General features: G+C 51.3%; 1 protein-coding gene across 3 annotated transcripts in view; it reads right to left on the bottom strand.

Annotated features, from left to right (window-relative positions):
• The window catches only part of XPO6 (exportin 6), a 99,264-nt gene extending 89,041 nt beyond the window's left edge, over positions 1 to 10,223 (bottom strand). For 2 of the 3 annotated variants that reach the window (XM_082714561.1, XM_082714560.1), the window contains exon 1: positions 9,662 to 10,032. In XM_082714561.1, coding sequence (XP_082570687.1) covers positions 9,662 to 9,664 — 3 coding nt within the window. In that variant the 5' untranslated portion in view covers positions 9,665 to 10,032. Of the gene's footprint in view, positions 1 to 9,661 lie in introns of all 3 variants that reach the window. The other variant, XM_082714559.1, reaches the window with a different exon arrangement.
• Positions 10,224 to 16,749: the final 6,526 nt, after the last annotated feature.

The raw sequence follows: 16,749 nt of genomic DNA, 5'->3' as shown, positions 1-16,749 counted from the left end.
CCTGCTAGACCTAATGGGCTTCGCTGAACTCCTCTGCGGAAAGTCAAGCCACCCTCCTCACTGCTGACGTCCTGTCATGGGGCCAGCTACCACCGTGCCCGCAACCATCATTCCATTCCTATCGCATTAGAGGATATGCAGATACCTAGCTTTGCTGCTATCAGCAAACTTCTACCATCCTGCCCTTTCTGTTAGGAAGTCGGTTTTACAAGTTTTACGGTTAGAGGACTAGATGTACTATTCTTCCTGGGACAGTACACCCAGTTAGGCTACAGTTCAAGTGAATATGCCTGTATAAATGTGCACTGGCTTAAGGAGAAGCCTACTCATACGGAAAAAACATGGGCTGTGTAGTTAGAACCGTGAGTCTGAACCCCATCTCTACCAACCTGCTGTGTAATTTTGGTCAAGTTACTTACCTTGCCCTCCCTGACCCTCAGTGTCCTCATCTTCCCAAATGTACAACGGGGGCAGATAGGACCTCCCTGGCCAGGCTGCCGTTAAACTGAACGAGGTACCGTGCGCAGCGCACACGAGGGCCCCTCACCGAGGACGAGCACCGAGTGTCCTGATGAAACGCGCAGACCTCCTGCTCCCTCTCTGACCCCAGCCTCCTTCCTCTCCCATCAGCCTCCTGCTCCTCCCTTACTTCTGTCTACACTGGGAGTTTCCTCAGTCTCCACCACCCCTTCCCTCGCCACACCCCACCCCCACTGTGCCCCAGTACTTCTCCCAGCGCAATTCCTGTCTGGAGCCTCCCCCTAAGTACACATCGACACGGCATTTCTTGTAGCTACTTCCCCTGACCGCCTGTCCAGCGCCCCAGCCCCATAAACCACCACCACCACCACCACCCTCACTCCCCCTGCCTGTCCCCATCCCGTCTACTTGCGCAGAAGACAAATGCCCTTATCAGAGCTTGCTGGCTCTGATAAGGCTCTGATAGTAAGACAGGGCTTACTATATTCGCACTCTATCAACCTTCCCGCACTCTCCAAATACTGCCATTGTCATTGACTAAGGTCTAAGGCCCACCTTGACCTTCCCGGATATTTTTTTTTTCAACCCTGCCTCTTTTGACTGCCTCACTATGTGCAGAATGCTTAAGAGGCACTGGAAATGCAGAGGCCTAAGACTCACCCTGATAGGGACTCCTAAAGACAAGGAACTAATCCTCCGACCCACAGGCTTGGAGTGGGACTAAACGGAGACCAGAGGATTTGAAGAGTCTTTCTTATACTGTGCTCTTCAAGCTTCTGAACTGTTTGACACTTACTAGAAGAATGTAGTCTTATAATTTCTATATAGCAATAACAAATACATCAAAATAATAAAAGCCAAAAGAAAAAACCTAAGTATAATAAAAGATGGTAACTGTTAAACTACTAGCTGGAAGGCCTCAAAGAGACGGTATTTAGGGTGACCTTGAAATGGTAGGAAGGTCTCACCGGCAAAACCGAAGAGGAGAGCAGAGCAGAGGGAAGAGCCCTGAGCAAAGGGAAGTATGAAGTGTGCCCAGTGTTCTGGGAATGACAGGTGGTTTGTTATGGCTAAAGACATTCCAAATCAATCACCTTAAGCTTTTAATGGATCATCTTCAATCCGTACTGAGAGGACGAAAAGTAAAACTGAAAAATCCAAGGCCCAAGTGCTTTCCATCATTCTGCAGTAATAAAAACTTGGTCTTCGGGGAGTCTGGGCAGCTCAGTAGGTTAAGTAAGCATCCAACTCCGGATTTCAGCTCAGGCCAGGACACAAAGCCCATCTTCCCGCTGGGCTGAGGATTCTCTCTCTCCTCCTCCCTCCGCCCCTCCCTCCCTCTCCTCCACTTCTCTCTCAAAACAACAATAAAACAAACAAACTTGGTCTCTAACAAAGGGGGCCCTCTGCTCTGAATGATCTGAGGTCAAAGTGCACGCTCCCAGCTGAGCTCCACAAGGTGGCTCGGGTAGGAACGCAGACGATGAACTGCTAGGGGAGAACCTGGAAGCTGTCAAGACACTACGAGTGCAAAAGCAAGAGACGTGGCCTGACCAAAGTGGACAGAATGGAGAGAAAGGCTGGGTCAGAACACAAGTCAGAAGAGCATCCACAGGTCTACACGAAGGGACTAAAAGTGAAGAGGAAGTTAAAGATGACTCAGGTTTACCACTTGAGTGTCTGTGAATCAAGTCATGAACAGAACCAGGGCACGGGGCGGGAGGGGGTCACTAACCTGAGGCAAAGATGACGGATTTGGTTTTAGACGTGTTTGACCTGATGTCTTCGGGACACAGGACGATACCAACGGCAGGAGAGTAAGGCTGCGTTCTCTGGGACACACAGGTCCTAACCGAAGCCATGAGAAAGACCAAGGGAGACTGAACCAAGGCAGTAATATCATGGGAGCCAAGAAAAAGTCCAGTGGTTGCCACGGGCCCAAAGGACAAGTCAGCGTAAGGACTGAAAAGAGGCCCTTTACACTGGCTCAGCACACAGAAGTTAGAGGCGATCCGGAAAGTGAAGACATGAGGTCAGTACACAATGGGCGTAAAACGTGCCGGCCGAGAGCAGCGGCCCCCAGCTCAGGAGCCCCCTCCCTCCTCACCCCAGCCTGTACTGTCACATCTTCCTTGACTGGGACACACGTAGCGACAATCCACTTTCGTAACAGCATCGAGACCCTTGTCCTGCCCCACGCCAACCCCCTGCATCTGAACCCAGCAGGAGCTGCCCACCCCCCACAGAGCAAAGTCTCCTGTCACCTTCCTGTCGGCTCTGTACCTGTCATCTCCATTCCCACCAAATCCAAATCACCCGTTAAGGAAACCCCCACTGTCCCTGTCACCACGTTAGAGGCTGCCAAACCGAGCTTGACCCTTTCCCTTTCCTTTATCCCCGGATTCTAGAATCAGGTTTTCAAGCAGTAAAAACTCTTACTGTTCAAGTCCTCCTCACCCCGATTCCATACCCAAGAACCGACCTTTGTCGCATCCAGACATGCAAGGTATCATATCCGTTTCCCACACTGATCTAACCCTGCACGGAAGATGGATTCCTTCTCCACGGAAAACACAAAGCCAAACTCCTGAGAGTAGTATGGAAAGCCCTCCCTGATCTAGCCATAAACCGCCTCCACGGCTCATCATGATCCCTGGGAGGGAGCCCCACATCGGGCTCGCAGCTCAGCGGGGAGTCTGCGTCTCCCTCTGCCTGTGCTTTCTAAAACGAATAAATAAAATATTTTGTAAAAATAAAATAAAATAAATTAATAATAAATTTTAAAAAATAAAAATAGATGGGGCGCCTGGGTGGCTCGGTTAAGTGTCTGCCTTCAGTTCAGGTCATGACCCGAGGGTCCTGGGACTGAGCTCTGCACTGGGCTCCCTGCTCTGTGGAAAGCCTGCTTCTCTCTCTCCCACTTTCCCTGCTTGTGTTCCCTCTCTCACTATTTGTCTCTGTCAAATAAATAAAGTATTTTTTAAAATAAATAAAATGGTAAATGCTACACAGGGCGCCTGGCTGGCTCATTCAGTAGAGCACACCAATTCTAGATCTCAAGGTCATGGGTTCAAGCCCCACGGTGAACATCAAGAAGTAAATAAGAAAGAAGGTCAATGCTACAAAAAGAAGTAAAGCAGGCTGTGAAGGAGGGGGTCAGAAGCGCCGGGGAGGACGTGAGAACCAACCACTGCTGTAGCGCCCGCACAGGGAGGGACTGACTGCGAGCTAGAGAGAATGGAAGGCCGGCGGTCAGGGAGCGCTCTCCCCTGGAGTTCTCCCGCAAAGGGGAACAAAGACATGGGGCAACAGCCGACCTGGCTAGAAGCAGTAAAGATAGGTATTTACCATGAGAAGACCTGCCATGTTTGTGTCCTGCAAGTACCCAGCCCGAGAAAGTCCTCAGCACTCAACCAACGTTAACTCCTACACTTTCCCTTGACACCGGCGATTTTGTCATCTTACTGGCTCATACCAGATCTGCACAACTCCCTGCAAACTCTTCCTAAGCCTCCAAGACTCCGACGCGCCTCCTGGGAGAGCTCCCCTGGCGCCTCTGCTCCGGAGGCCCCTCGCGGGGCTGCCTTTGTTCGCGCGCGCTCCTGCCCTCTCACATCACCACGGCCTCTGGCAATGGCTGCAATACAGCCCCATGCGCCTCACGGGAACGGCTCCTGGAGGCCAGGCGCCACTAACCCCCGTGGGGTCGGAAAGTAACAACGGGAAGCTCTCACTGTGCTCTGACTCTTGAGCCAGACTGCCTGCCTGGGTTTGAAGCCCAACTTCATCACTCAGCGGCAGTGTGGAAGGGCCCTGGATATTCTCATCCATTTAATGAGAAATAAAAATAGCATCTATCTCCTGGCATTGTCTGGAAGAGTCACGGAGTTAACATGTGTAAAATACAGGGCATCCTCTAAACGCTATAACTATTAACTATTGTATTATTATATTGTACCCAGAGTACCTAAGATTATAAGCTTGACGTCGGAAATCAATCAATCATTTCACGAATGAATAAACTGAGGCATTAAAAAGCTCTGTACATTACAGTCTGTGTTTTCTTTTACTTTCCCAGTAAAGTAATTTCGTCATTTGAACCAGGTCATGTCTAATTTTCTCAAAAGCCGTTCAAGTCATTTCTTGATCACCGAACCTGCCTCCCAAACTAGTTCTAATTACGCGACTGCCTACAGACCCTCTGAGGACCGCGGACCCTTTCCCTAGCATCTCCTCACAGCCCCACGGCTTCTTCATACCTCCCGTGCACGGGGGGGACCATGGAACAACACTGATGACCAAGTGTGACACAGCACCTGAGTGGCCGAATCTAAGGTCTGATTTTGCCTCCGTTATAGTGACCACTCACCACTTGTTATGGGAATGCCACGGAAGGGGACATTCAAACTTAAGTCTTTGTAACCAAAACAATTTCCTAAGCAACTAGAGAACCACTAATTTAAGCAAGAGCTCGGTTTTGCACACCATTTCCACAATAACCAACAGCTCACTCGGTATTAGGTAACAACTTTTCAGAGAAGTAGTGGGAACCTCTGAGATATTACATCACTTAGGAACTCATGGGAATTCAACAAAAGCCAATGATTTAATCAAATGTACTTACAGTACAGTTGTTAGAGTAATTCTGGACTACACTATTTTTTTTGTTCTTACATTTTTATTTATTTAGTTGAGAGAGTGAGCGAGCAGCAGGAGGAGCAGAGGGAAAGGGACAAGCAGACTCCCCACTGAGGAGGGAGCCAGACCCAGTGCTCAGCCCCAGGACCCCAAGACCAGGACTCTAGCCTAAGTCAGACACTTAACCAGCCCCCATCACCATCTACCTCAGAACCAAACAAAATATATCCGGGTGGCGTTCCAATGATCTTCCATGATCTTCCGTGTGAGACCCGCGCATGTGCGGATGGACAGGCCCCAACTTACAAATGGTTCAACTTTAGGAAGCTGCAAATGCAATTCACAATCAGTACAAACCATACTTGGAATTTCGACTTTGGATCTATCCCTGGGCCGGTGACATGCCGTACAAAATTCTCTCGAGATGCTGGGCAGTGGCAGCCGACTACAGCTCACAGTCAGCCCACCATCACCAGGGTCAACAACCGACACAGCCACAACCATTCTGTCCCTCGCCTTCAGTGCAATATTCAGTAAGTGACATGAGATATTCAACACTCTGATATAAAACGGGCTGTGTTAGATGGTTCTGCCCAACAAGCCACCCCTTGTACGCTTACCCGTTCTAAACACATCGAAGGGAGGCAAGTCAGGTGTAGTAAATGCATTTTTGACTGACAGTATTTTCAGCTTACAAGGGGTTTATCGGGACATAACCCCACTGTAATTGGAGGAATATCTGTCCTGCCTAAAAGCGCAGGCCTTGCAGTAGAGTGCTTTGGTCCAGATGCTGGCTCCACCCAGGAATCCTACAGCTCCTCTGTCCTCAGCCCCTCTGGTAAAACTGGCAAGAATGTGGGCACCTGGGTGGCTCAGGGGGCTAAAGCCTCCGCCTTCGGCTCAGGTCACGGTCCCAGGGTCCTGGGATCGAGTCCCGCATCCGGCTCTCTGCTCGGCGGGGAGCCTGCTTCCTCCTCTCTCTCTCTGCTTGCCTCTCTGCCTACTTGTGATCTCTAAGAAATAAATAAATAAAATCTTTAAAAAAAAAAAAAAAACTGGCAAGAATGTAACCTAGCAGGGTGGTCTTGTTAACCAGACCAGACTGACTGACACAAGAAAAACGATCGCTAGCTCACAGCAGATCCGTAATAAATGGTGTTCGTATCGCATTATACCATGTTCATCTCATCAGGATTGAAGTTTTACAAAGACATGAAAAAGACTCAAACAGGGACTCCTGGCTGGCTCAGTTGGTTAAGCGTCTGCCTTCGGCTCAGGTCATGATCCCAGAGTCCTGGGATCGAGTCCCACATCGGGCTCTCTGCTCAGCGGGGAGCCTGCTTCGTCCTCTCTCTCTCTGCCTACTTGTGATCTGTCAAGTAAATAAATTAAAATCTTTTTTTTTTTTTTTTAAAGATTTTATTTATTCATTTGACAGAGAGAGATCACAAGTAGGCAGAGACGCAGGCAGAGAGAGAGAGGAGGAAGCAGGCTCCCTGCCGAGCAGAGAGCCCGATGTGGGACTCGATCCCAGGACTCTGAGATCATGACCTGAGCCGAAGGCAGCGGCTTAACCCACTGAGCCACCCAGGCGCCCAATAAATTAAAATCTTTAAAAAAAAAAAAAAAAAAGGCGGGGAGAGGCTCAAACATGTGTCAACTATTACTCCTAAAAGTAAAAATGTTAAGTAAGAAATAAAAAGGCAAAAAAGTTCCTGGAATAAAGCCAGGGATGTGATCCCGGGGGAAAATCTCCTCCTCCTGTAGACACACACCAGGCAACGATTTCCTCGCATTCTGGTGACGAGGCCTGCCCCACCCACACCCCTGACCCTTGGATACCTACAGGATGTGAACCCCCAGTGTGAGTGATGAAGAAAGGATCTGATGAGAAGGTCCTAATCTGGTCACAGTCACTGTGGCCACCCCTTGCCTGCTTAAGTATGTGAGGTCGAGCTTACAAAACCCTTGACACGAAACTTAGCCCCAGAAAAAAATGTACATTGTAATAATGGAGTGAACTACTTTACAACAATTGCTCAGAAGTGGCCATTTTCATAATGTTCTGATTGCCAATTAAAATGAATTCTGAACGCAAGGATGCTGGGCTAGCTTAGTCAAGAGCTGGTAAGATTCTGCCAACGGGGGTCCTAAACCTCCATTCCTGGTGAGCTCCCTGAGGGGAGGAGCCTGTCTGCCCGTTCATCAGACATTTCCTAGAGCCTGGGGACCGGTGGCAACTTAAAATTCAAGGAGAGATTTCGACACCCCTGTTCTAGGCAGCATCACTCACAACAGAACATTATTTAGTGTTTAAAATGAAGGAAATCTGACACATGCTACAACATGGGCGAACCTCCCGGACATCATGCTGAGTGAAGCCAGTCACAAAAGACCCAATACTGCACGATTCCGCTTCTGGGAGATACCGAGAGTCGTCAAAGTCCCAGAGACCGAAAACAGAGCGTGGCCGGAGGGGATGAGGAAGAAGGGAATGAAGTTATTGCTCCACGGGTACAGTTTCAGTTTTAAGATGAAAAAAGTTCTGGGGATGGGGGGGATGTACCTTCACCACAATGTCAAAGTACAACGTGACCCTGGAACAACATGGCTTTGAACTACACGGGCCACTTACACACGGAGGGGTTTTTTTTCCCCCCAATGAAACAGCACAGCACTGTAAATGCACTTTCTCTTATGACTTTCTTAGTGGTATTATTTTCTCTCGCTTACTTTGCTAAGAATACAGTATAGAATACATATAATATTCAAAACAAATATTAATCGACAGGTAACGTTATCAGTAAAGCAACAGGAGACTAACAGTAAAGTTTTGGGGGAGTCAAAATTATAGATGAATGAGGAGCCTGGGTGGCTCAGTGGGTTAAAGCCTCTGCCTTCGGCCCAGGTCATGATCTCAGGGTCCTGGGATCGAGCCCCGCATCGGGCTCTCTGCTCAGTGGGGAGCCTGCTTCCTCCTCTCTCTCTCTGCCTGCCTCTGCCTCCTTGTGATCCCGGTCTGTCAAATAAATAAATAAAATGTTTAAAAAAAAAATTATAGATGACTTTCCACATCAGGGGGGGCAGCGCCCAAGACCCCCACGTTGTTCAAGGGTCAGCTGTACTTAATGCTACTGAACTGTAACACCTAAAAATGGCTAAAATGGTACTTTTTATGTTCTATGTATTTTACAACTTAAAAAGAAGAACCAGGAAATTAAGGGAAAGACTAAATGAAGGAAGGAATGCGGAGTACTACCTTCATGGCTCACGCAGTGTTCTATCTCCTGCCTCCGGATTATTCATTAAGGGATTCCTACCACCATATTTTACAGATGAGAAAACTGGGCCTCCGAGAGCTTGGCCGATCGGCCACTACAGTACACACCGCATCTGCTACCCGGGGCTGCTCAGCATTCACGGTGCCTTTTACCCGCTGGTCGGAGGCCGCGTGAGGACAAGGACCACGACCGAGGTCTTCTTTCCATGCCCAGAAGCTAACGCAACACCCCACAGGCCCCTTGAATGTTTTAAAAAGTCGCACTGGCCCGAACACCTGCATCACAGATGTCATTATGTCCCTTTCTCTACGAAGTCCCCGACAGCACTGAATGGTCAGCCTTAGCACCGCTCCCCTCCCCGGGGGGCTGCAACACAGCCTGGGCACTGCAGCGCTCCCCCTGGGGCGTGCTGTGTACCCGAGCTGGGGCACAGAAAGGGCCGGACAATTTCATCTTGGAGGGCACCGAAGCCACGGCTGCGGAGCGGTCGGGCTGGGGACGCAGGGTCCCACGACAAAGCCTCCTAGACCGATGGGAGCACAGAGACCGGAGCAAGCGCCGGGGGCGGCCCTGGGTCTGAGAAGCGCGGAAAGCGGCCTCTTCCCAAGAGGTGGGACCGGAGCGGGACCTGCAAGAATGAAGCTTCCCGGGCACGACCCGGGGGAAGGCCGGGGCGTGAAGCGGAAGCAACGGCCCGCCGGGTGTGACCGACCCCATTCGGACTCTGCTCTGTACCCCCGGGCCAGGCGACCTCTGCACATCGCCAACCGGGTTTCCTTCGGTGTAACACCACGGCCAAGCCCCCATCGCACCCCTGACAGAGCGCTGGAGGCAAAGGGCCAAGTTCACACCGTGCCCCTGTCACTGAGGAGTGACCTTGAGCTCGGTAACCAGCTGCCCGGTGCCCCGGTCTCCCCCAGGTCAGGAGAGCGCGACGGAACCCGCGTCACTCACCCGCCCGGGCCCAGGCACACCGTCCGCCCTCCACGCGCGGCAGCGCCGCAGGCCAGCAGGCTCGGCGGGCAGGGAGGCAACCCCCCGAGGCCGGGGCAGTGCCCGCTGCGCCTCCAGGGCGCTCCCAGGCCCGACACAGCGCTGGGGGGAGGGGAGCGCCGAGCCGGGGCGGCCGCGCGTGTGTCCCCGCCGGGCCCGGCACGCGCCTGTCCCCGCCGCGGGGCGCAGCGACGGTCAGCAGTCCCGGGGCCCGCGTCCGCCCGCTCAGACCCCGCACCCGCGCGGGCCAGGGCCGCGGCCCCACTTACCATGCTGGCCGGGGGAGGGCGGCTCAGGTGAGCTGGCTCTCGAGCTGCGGACACGTCCCGCGCGCGCAGGTCAGGTCATGGTCCCCGCAGGCTCGGGAAGTCCCCCGCCCAGGCCAAGACAACCGCCGCCCCACCCGGGCCCCGCGGGGACCCTCTAAAGCGAGCGCAGCCCCCCGGCCCGCCTCATCGGGGACCCCCTGAACAGTTCATCCAGAACCACCCGCCCGTCCCCAGGAAAACGGAAAAAAGCAGGAAACGGGGCTCGGAAGCCGGGCGGAGGGCAGCGGCTCGGGGCGGGGGGGCGCCCCGCCCGGGCCCGACCCCCGAGGGGAGGCTCCGGGCCCAGGCAGGGGCTCCCGGCCTCCGCGTCCAGAAGCGGCCGCGGGCCCGGCCCCGAGGCTGAAGGGGCGGAGGCCGAAGGGGCCCCGGCGGCGCGGCCCGGGCGGCCGGCTCAGGGAAGGGGCCCGCGGGCCCGCGCTGTCCTCGCCGCCTCCGCCCGCACGGCCGCCGCCGCCGCCCCCCGGAGCATCCCTGCGCGCGCCCGCCCCGGAGCCACCCGCTCGCGCCGCGCGGCCGCCCCCGACCAACAGCCCCAGCGCGCCGGAAGTGGCGAGCGCCCGGCGCGGCCCCACGGCGCGGCCGCCGGGCTGCGGCGCTGGAACCGGACCAATCCGGAATCGAGCGGGGCGGGGGGGCGGGGCGGGGCCGCACCTGACGGCTCCCGGCCGGCCCCGCCCCGCCCTCCCGGCCCCGCCCCTCCGCCCGTCCACGCGGGCCGGCGGCCATGTTGGTAAAGGGCGCGGGTCGGCCATCTTCGTAAAGGAGCGGTTTCCCTTTCGCTTCGGGAGCCCATTCATTCCGCCCGTCTTCAGGGAGCGTCTTCCACGCGCCGGGCTCCGGGGGCCCGGAAGTCCGTGGCCCCAGCCTCCGCCCGCGTGGGGCCTACGGGCCTTCAGTCCACGCGTGCTTGAGCCCTGCTGCGGCCCGGGCGCTAGGACTGGTGCAGTAGACCCTGCGCGAGGAGGCCAGAAGCAGCGAGGGCGAGTGAACCAGTTAACCGTGTGAATGTTGGGAACGCAACAAAGTAGCAGCGCGCTGAGCTAGAAAATGCCGGGGAGGCCCGGGAATGTCAACGGACATTACTGTAAAGTCAGCAATGGAACGCGCGATCAAAGCCGGAGGAGCCGAGAGAGGCGGCTGCCGGCTCAGTCGGTGGAGCGGGCTGATCTCGGGGCTCCGAGTTTGAACCCTGCCATGGCTGTAGAGATTACTTAAAAAAAAAAAGGGGGGGGGCCCTGGCTGGCTCAGTTGGTAGAGCAGGCATCCCTTGATCTTGGGGTTATGAGTTTGAGACCCATGTTGGGTATGGAGATTACTTAAAAAGAAAATCTTTGCAAAAATAAAAATGAGATCATAAAATCTTTAAAAAATAATAATAAATAAAATAAAAGCTAAAGAACGACAACAGCAGAGGAGCTGAGGGGGTAGAATGTGAGGCGTTCCTGTTCCTATCCTCCAACACGCTTGACTTGTGAGAGTGCTGATTTTAAGGAACAGAGGCAGTAAAGAACACCGACCCATTAGAGGTTGAGCCCTCGCGTGTTCCCACCGCATGGACTAGAACAAATTTGGATGACCCGGTGGTTTTCTTTCTTTCTTTTTTTTCTTTAATATTTTATTTATTTATTTGACAGAGATCACAAGTAGGCAGAGAGGCAGGCAGAGAGAGAGGAAGAAGCAGGGTCCCTGCCAAGCAGAGAGCCCGATGCGGGACTCAATCCCAGGACCCTGAGATCATGACCTGGGCCGAAGGCAGAGGCTTTAACCCACTGAGCCACCCAGGCGCCCCAACCCAGTGCTTTTCAAACCAGTGATCACCCATCCCACCCCTGCGTTTCAAAGATTCTCACTCAGTAGGTCTGGGTGGGGCCTAATTTTTTTTTTTTTTAAGATTTTATTTATTTATTTGACAGAGATCACAAGTAGGGAGAGAGGCAGGCAGAGAGAGACGGAGAAGCAGGCTCCCTGCCAAGCAGAGAGCCCGATGCGGGGCTCGATCCCAGGACCCCGGGATCATGACCTGGGCACCCCTGGGTGGGGCCTAATTTACATTTCTAAGTTACAGATGATGCTAATACTGGCGGGTCCTGGGACCGCCCTTGGAGAGCTGCTGGGGGAACTCCTGACACCCCCCCTTCCTCAGAGCAACAGCTTTCATTTATTCCTTCATCAACTATTTATGGCAACCCACTAAGGGACATCCGTGGTTCTGAGGATTCAGTGCCGAGAAAACATACACATGTGCTCTTATGAAATACCCACGTTATTATAAAAGTATTATATGATAAGTCATCAGTTATAATTGTGATAAGGGTGTGAAAGAAAAATACAAACCACCATGAGAATTAATGGCCAAGGGATCTAGGTTAATCACCAGGGTAGGAATGGGGAGGAGGTCAGGAAATGACATTTATTTAAGCTGAGGCCTTGTAGTTTGCTAAGCAGAGAGAGGAGGCATAGACTATTCTAGGCAGTAGAAAACAGCATGTATTAGAGAATCCGTTTCTAGGCAGAAGAAACGGCATGTATTAGAGAATCCATATCCAAAGGTAAATGGATGAATCAGAACCAAGATCAAGCAACATGACCTTTCTTGGCTTAGCTTACTGGGATGACCAAAGGCTGTAGGATAAGACGGATTTGGAGTGGAATCCCAGCTCTTAGCACTCACTGAAGAATGTTAAGTGCATGACTATCAAAGTCTTGGCTTCCTGTGTAAATGGATGAAATAACAGGAATTCAAGTCAGACTCAGTTAGAGGTATGCCTTTGACTCACATAATTCCCATAACTGGACATCTGGAAATAGGTCAGCTTCAGGCCACTAGACTGTTTCAGTCCACGGAACATGCATGCTTGTGAGTTCAAGTCCCATATTAGGCAGAGAGCGAGGAAGGTAGGGAAAGGGAAGAGAGGAAAAGAGAAGTCAGGTTCATGCTGGGAGTCATGGAGGCCCTGGGTCCATTCCTTTAGGATTTTCTTGGCTCTGCTCTCCTCAACGGATCAGCCTTGTCCTCCAGACGACTGCTAGGAACAGCCAAGACCACAAGCATCCAATCTCACATCCAGCAAGAGAGACCCCTTATCTCACATCCTTTCTCGTGGTAATAAACGTTATCCTACTGGTCCTGGTTGGCCCTATGCCTGTCCATCCCTGAGCTAGCCTCTGTGGAGGAGGATGGAATTGATATGATTGGCTTTGAGAACCCTCTCCTGGAGCTGATTTCAACTCTTCACCTGGCACATAAGGCATGCAGTAAATCACAGCTATTTTTAATTTTTCTCCAGGGATTTTGTCCAAGTCAACTAAATAACACTTTGTTATTAATATTAATCTCAACCTGTCTACTCCGAAAAAAAGATTTAAGGCTGCTATTACTTTTTGTTGGCACTCCAGAGATGGCCCCCACCCATCTCCTCCGGCCCATTCCTACTCTCCTGCCTTGGTCCCATTTGTTCAGTTACTCATTCAACAAACATCTGGTGAGTATCTACGTTTTGCCAGGCCTTTTCCTAAAGACTGAAAACTCCGAAATGAGTAAGATTCAGGCCAGTTGTTCAGTGCCTCATAGCAGAAAAATGCCAGCACAAGAAGGCACTATAATAGAGGCGTGTGCAAACCTAAGTGTGCAGAAGAGAGGAAGGAGCAACTCATTATGGACAGAGGAGTGATTGGAAGGTTGAACAAAGATGGTAACATTTTCATTGGGTCTTGCTGGATGAACAGAGGTTCTCCTGACTGCTACAGAGGCCCCACTCCAAGGTCTCCCACGGCATCCAGACTGTTTCCATTGCAAGTGATGAGATTGTAGCTCTGGAATTTGGAACCCTAGCAGAGGGGAAAGGGGACTTTGTTGTCTCATGTAAGAGAATCCTCCAAAGATTTACATTGATTTCAGACATGGCTGCATGCAGAATCTGGAATGTCATCGCAGAACTCCGTTTCTCTCCATTTCTTGGTTCTGGTTCCTTGACCAGGGGTCCATTATCCACACCGTCCCACTGGCATATCTAGGCTTTATCTTCTCGCAGATGGAAGCCTGGCAGAGAAGAAAGCGTGCCTCTCCCACAAGTATTCCAGGGAAATAATCTCCTTGGCTTTGACTGGATCACTCCTGAGCAAGTCACTGTGACCAGGGGAATGTGAAATGCGCTGATTGGCTGGACCTCAGTCACATGCTCTACCCCAATTTCCAGAATAGCTCTTCCTACGGCTAAAATCTCTCTGAGCCCCACCATAGCTCTGTGAAGGCCCCCGAGCGTGAGGAATTCTCTCCTTTTTCCTGCAAGGAATTGATTTCTCAAGAGGCAGAGGTGTTACCGCTCAATAGGGATTTAATGAATAAAGAAAGGATGAGCTTCTGGCACCCTCTGTAGGAGACAGGAACAGTCTCTATTTAACATGGCATTCAAGGCCTTTGAACCTCCCGCCACACTCTCTGGTTGAGTTTTTATTCTTGTGCAGCTGGATGGCCTTGAGCAGGTCACCTCATCTCTCTTTTACCTCAGTTTCCTCATCCATAAAATGGGAATGGTACTAGTACCCACTTTAGATACCTGTATCATTTGGCTTCTATCAGGAAATTCTAGTTAGAAGAATTGACAAGGGAACTATTTTTAAAGAGGTGTAAGAAACCCTACCAAAGATCATACAGTAGCCCCAGTCTAGTAACAACAGGACTTTGAGTATCACTAGGCCTGAAGGGGCAAGAGGAGGAACAGTTGCCAGAACCTCTATAGAGAGAATGGTGTGAGCAGAGCTTGGGGAAGCAGCCAGCCAAGGGGTTCCTGCAGGGAGGAACCCGACCTCACTCTCTTCCCACCCTCTATCTCCCGTTAGGGCTCCCCATTGGACAAATCCATCCAGAAGCCGGAGAGGAAGGGAGTCTAGTGATGTGGTTGTTGGGGCCAACTTCCTGGACACAAAGAAGGGGGCAGGGGGCTCCATGGAAGAGGTCCAGCAGAACATTACCGTGACTGTGGCACAGCACACGATGTTTAGAACTGTGGCGCATGGAAAAGATGTTCCACAAGGTTTAGACATTAATTATTGATTATGTTTCCATCCAAGTTGCAGCCCACCTTCCCATCTCCTTTCCCTCCGCAAGCCCACCGCGCTAGACTTCTCATGGCTCCTGGAAAACAGCAGGCTCTTCCCTGTCTCAGAGCCGATGGTTATGTCATTCCATCATTCTGGAATGCCCTTTTCCTCATCTATCCCTTACATTCCTACTTACCCCAAAGACACAATCCAAATGTCTCCTCCTGAGTGACCTCCTCCCATAAATAAATAGCAATTTACAAATATCCATTAGTACGAATAAAGGAGAAATCTTGTCTGAAGTCTTACCTAGTTGGGACATCCACCAGAAATATCCTACAGGAATTATCCATGGGCAAGGCATGGTGGGAGAGAGACGTCTAATGCTCACCAACATCGGCCTCGGCTCTTTTCCAACTTCAAGGGAGGTTTATACTTCCCCACTTCTTGCAGCTGAATAGGACAGTGGCAACTGGGTGGAGGTGACCGTGTCACTTCTGAGCCAGAGCGTTTCCTTGCCTGTCCAAGTCCCTCTGATTCTGCTTTCCCCTGCCACAGAGAACTCTGAGGCATCATGTTGAGACTGGGGGGGAACCATGAGATGGATGGCGTGACTGCATGGGGCAGAATGCTGCCCTCAACTATACCAGGCCAGCAGAAAAAGCAAGAAACAAACTCTGTGTTTTGAGGGACTGGGACTTAAGGGTGCTTGGTGACTGGAACACACACACCCTGACCTATCTTGACTAGCACACGAGACTATGTGTGGTGGGTAGTCTACAAAGAAGGGCCCCCATTGAACCATATCTGTCAGAATTCCCATCTTTGTATAGTCCCTTGACTTTGACTCTGGGTTGGCCCTGTGAATTCGCTTCTGACCAGTAAAATGGAATGGAATTGAACATGACTTCCAAAGTCAGGTCTTAAAAAGCTGCATGGTTTTTGCTTGGGTTTCTTAGGTATTTCTTTGGGACAAGCCAGCTAGCATTTAAGAAGTCTGATTACCTGAGAACCCCAAGCTGTGAGAAAGTTCTAACCAGATATGTGGGAAGACTGTGAAAAGAGAGAGTATTACCTGACCAGCTCCATCCATTACAGTTGGCTCAGCTGAGGCACCAGCCAGGGGAGGGAAGAGGCCATCTTGAACTATTGAGCCCAGTCATGACTTGGGAAGACTCCAGCTGCTGGCACTTCTCTGACTGCAACTACGTGGGAGGCCCAAATGGGAACCACACAGCTAGGCCCCCTCAGTGTGCAGGACTACAATGAGTGGTTATTTTAAATCATTACATTGGGGGATAAAAGAACTCATAAGGAGCCATCACAGCTCCTTTCTTGGAGCCCTGTCAAAAATCAGTTGCCTATAGCTCCAATCAACCACTGAGCAACCCCCTAACATAAGACCTGGCCTATCTCTGTTGACTGGGTCCTTAAAGGACAGGAGGTACCTCGGGCTCACATTATGCAAGGTCACCCCTCTTCCAACCCCAAAACACACCCAGGTCTCCCAGCTTCAGTGAGCGCCAGGTGACCTTCGGGATCGAGACCTTCCAGCTGGAGGCCAACTCATCACCTTTACTGTGAGCTAGTTGCTGAGATGGATTTCTGTTGGCTTGGGAAACTTCAGAAGAAATGACAAAATGAAAAGTCTGTGGACGTTGCAATACCTCAATTCTGAACAATGCGTGTAATAGTTATTTTTATCTAAATTATTTCCCGGACAAGATCTAAATTTAGGGAATCCAGTGTGTTATGGAACAATAATTACTTTTTTAATGGCACACAAGAATGGGGAGGGTAATAAAAGATCACAAATGGATCCAAAAATACGGTGCTGACAAGAGAGAAGATGAGCCCTGGACTGTGGACCACTGCATATGAATTGAGTACAAAATACATCTATTTTATATGCAGATTAGAACAAATAAAAAATATAAAAGGCAGAAAATTAAAAGAACAGCTTGTTACGAAGCAGATGACAAATGAGG

The sequence above is a fragment of the Mustela nivalis genome (assembly GCF_964662115.1).
Source record: "Mustela nivalis genome assembly, chromosome: 19".
NCBI lineage: Eukaryota > Metazoa > Chordata > Mammalia > Carnivora > Mustelidae > Mustela > Mustela nivalis.
This window is presented reverse-complemented; position numbering and strand designations above follow the sequence as displayed.